This window comes from Adiantum capillus-veneris, chromosome 4 (genome assembly GCF_014529385.1).
Source record: "Adiantum capillus-veneris isolate H3 chromosome 4, ASM1452938v2, whole genome shotgun sequence".
In the NCBI taxonomy this organism is placed as follows: Eukaryota; Viridiplantae; Streptophyta; class Polypodiopsida; order Polypodiales; family Pteridaceae; genus Adiantum; species Adiantum capillus-veneris.
This window is the reverse complement of record NC_140934.1, coordinates 74,309,393-74,312,264: the sequence shown is the minus strand read 5'-3', so window position 1 is coordinate 74,312,264 and position 2,872 is coordinate 74,309,393. Positions and strand designations below refer to the sequence as shown.

The following is a 2,872-nucleotide window of genomic DNA, read 5'->3' as shown; positions in this document are numbered from 1 at the left end:
GTTCCAAACTTCCCGAGCGGGACGAGGGTGCCCACACCTCCCACTTGCATTATTCACATTCTAAAAAGCTCAAACACATTTCCTAGAGCCAAAAGAAGCCACTTGGAACCATATCTAAGGTGCCAACACCCTGTTCATGCATGTACGTGTGTCTGACCGTCGGCACGCAAGAATGACTATTTACAATTTGTACATGTCACATCTTTTTTAAAACTTGAAACCACTTTGGAAAGCTCCCAAATGCATGTATTTACATCCTTTTGTACATATGACCATGCATATACGCACTACTTTGTACAAGCCAAAAGTGGTTTATCACCGTCAAAAGTGAGATTGTATTGATCCCATTGCAACATGCTCCCAATAGTGACGGATGGGGATAACCTACCTAAGGATGAGGTTAGTGTTAAGCATAACATAAGGTATTGGGGCCAATATTGTGGCAAAAAAATGGAGGGTAGGGGCTTTTTTACCATAGATCGTGCCTTACTATTTCACCTGTCTTGCTTGCTTCGCGAGGTGATATGCTCGTGGACAAAAAAATATTGTGAGCAGATTATTGTGAATGGAGCTGCTCGTAGAATAAGAGAAAAACTGTAGCGTTACACCAGGGAGCCAGTAGAGACGTGGTTGCAAACACAGTACGCACACTTCCAAGCCTGACGTGTCATCAACGTGGCCATGGTGAAAGTGGAGGGCTTGTACAATATTACAAGCTCTTGATAACACTTGTAACGGGGACCGCCACTATATTAGCCCCCTTATCTTAATAGAACCCTAAAAATTCAAGATTAAAATAAGCCTTTCAAAACAAAGTCAGACATCAAACTAAAATGTTTGGGATTATAATATGCTGAGTCAAAAGATATGTTAAGGATATGTGTGCGTATTGGCTTGACATGCGGCATATCTCTCTCTCTCTATCACCCAAGTGTGGTAGATTGGTTATGCCATTTCCCTCTTGAATAACAGGTCTTGAGTTCAACTCCTCGTCGGCTACATCTTTAAGGTCTCTTAGGATAGTTTCCTACGACATTAAAACTCTCTTCTTCTTCTTCTTCTTCTTCTTCTTCTCTCTCTCTCTCTCTCTCTCCTCCACATGCTAGGTCCGGCGTTCTTCTTTTTTGAAGGCATCAGAGCATCTACCCACATTCTTGTTAATGAGACCTACTTTGAAAATTAGGGACACATGAGTCTTGGGCGTTCAACGAGACTGCGGGAGAGAGAGAGAGAGAGAGAGAGAGAGCGAGCCAAACTCAAACTCAAAATTCTAGGGAGGCTAAACCTTTCGTGCGTGCGCAAATTTTCTCCCGGCTGTCAAGCTTTTAGCCAAAGCTCTCACTCACTGGAGCTTCTCAAGCCGAGCGCTCTCTCTCGCTCTCACACACACACACACACACACACACAGACATGGGATCGTCCCCGGCCTACTACTCTCCTGATTACTACGATGATGATTCCTATACCCAACCGCAATCGCCCAACAACAAGATCATGGTGGCTCTCATCGTCTTCCTTTTCTGCGCCTTTTTCTTGCTCTCAACTCTCCATATCGCCTTCAAATGGGTTCTCAGTACAAGATCAATCAACGCGATCTTCACAGTTGGGGCCCGGCGCCTACGCCAGACTCCTTCGCAGCATGGCGGGCTCGACAAGGACACAATTGAACTGCTGCCCACCTTCATCTACACAGCATCCATGGCCATGGCTGACTCTGGCGACAGTATGAGCAAAAATGCGAGCTCGACGCTTGAGTGCGCCGTCTGCCTGAGTGAGTTTCAAGAGAGTGAGAAGGGCAGGATGTTGCCTGCTTGCAAGCATAGCTTTCATAGTGAGTGTATTGACATGTGGTTCTACTCCCACTCCACTTGCCCTCTGTGTAGAACCTTGGTTTATATGCCCACCATCTCCACTCCACCATTGATCCCATCAGCATCAACATTACCCACTCATGAGCAGCAGGAAATTAGACAAGAAGGGGAGTTAGCTACCATTACTCCACATGAAATTCACAATTCCATCGATCCACTATCTGTGAACGATAGGCGCAGTCTTGATGGACCGTGGGCTGCTGTCCCAACCGCAATCGGCCTCATGACCAATCCTGTACGCAAAAATGCAACATAGATTTGCACCTTCTCTGGTGATTCCAACCAATTGTCCTCTTCTGATCATCTGGGCTGTCCACCAATCAACATAGAAAAGCCCTCCTTCTCTGCCTCTGAAAAGGGCATCACAAGATGTGTGCCTCACATCACCATAGAGATCCCAGCAAACGAGGGAGAGACCGAGCTCACAAGCCCTGGCTGCCTTTCTTTGCCAAGCTGGTCGAGGGTGAGATATACACCGGCCCATGCAAGTTCTTCTCAGATAACATCACTCAAGTCGCCCGGCTTGCAAGAATCCTTGCAGAGAGTGTTGAGTATGCAATCAAGCAAAAGGAAGGGTGTGCAGATGACATGAGGAACTCTTCTGAAGGAGATATACTGTGGCCATAGTCACCTTCATGTGAATATGGATGTTTTGTAAAGCTTTTGTCCTTTGAAGCAACATCTACTGACTTTATATGTGTGCAGAAAAAGCTTAGGTTTGAGCCATGTACTAATACAAGTCATATATGTGTGCAAAAAAAATCTTAGGTTTGAGCCATGTACTAATACAAGTCATATATGTATACACCTTCAGAAAAAGGCCTTTTTTCTTCTTTCGGAAAGGGATTTTGGGGGGGAGGGGGGGGGGGGGGGGGGGGGGTGTTCCAGCATTGTTCAACACGGGGTCTTAAATGCCCCAAGGCGGTGGGATCGACGGCGAAGGGTGAAGCGCACAAATCTCGAGGCAAGAGAAGGGTGCATAAAAAAGTCAATGCATGGGC

General features: G+C 46.2%; 1 protein-coding gene across 1 annotated transcript; it reads left to right on the top strand.

Moving 5' to 3' along the window:
• Positions 1-1,164: 1,164 nt before the first annotated feature.
• LOC147459420 (RING-H2 finger protein ATL2-like) lies at positions 1,165-2,559 on the top strand. The gene has a single exon (XM_086509827.1). It carries the CDS (start codon positions 1,411-1,413, stop codon positions 2,125-2,127), a length of 717 nt encoding a protein of 238 aa, XP_086365953.1. The 5' UTR covers positions 1,165-1,410; the 3' UTR covers positions 2,128-2,559.
• Positions 2,560-2,872: the final 313 nt, after the last annotated feature.

What these genes read in the sequence shown, in the direction of transcription:
- LOC147459420 (XM_086509827.1), top strand. Translation starts at nt 1,411, where the DNA reads ATGGGATCGTCCCCGGCCTACTACTCTCCTGATTACTACGATGATGAT.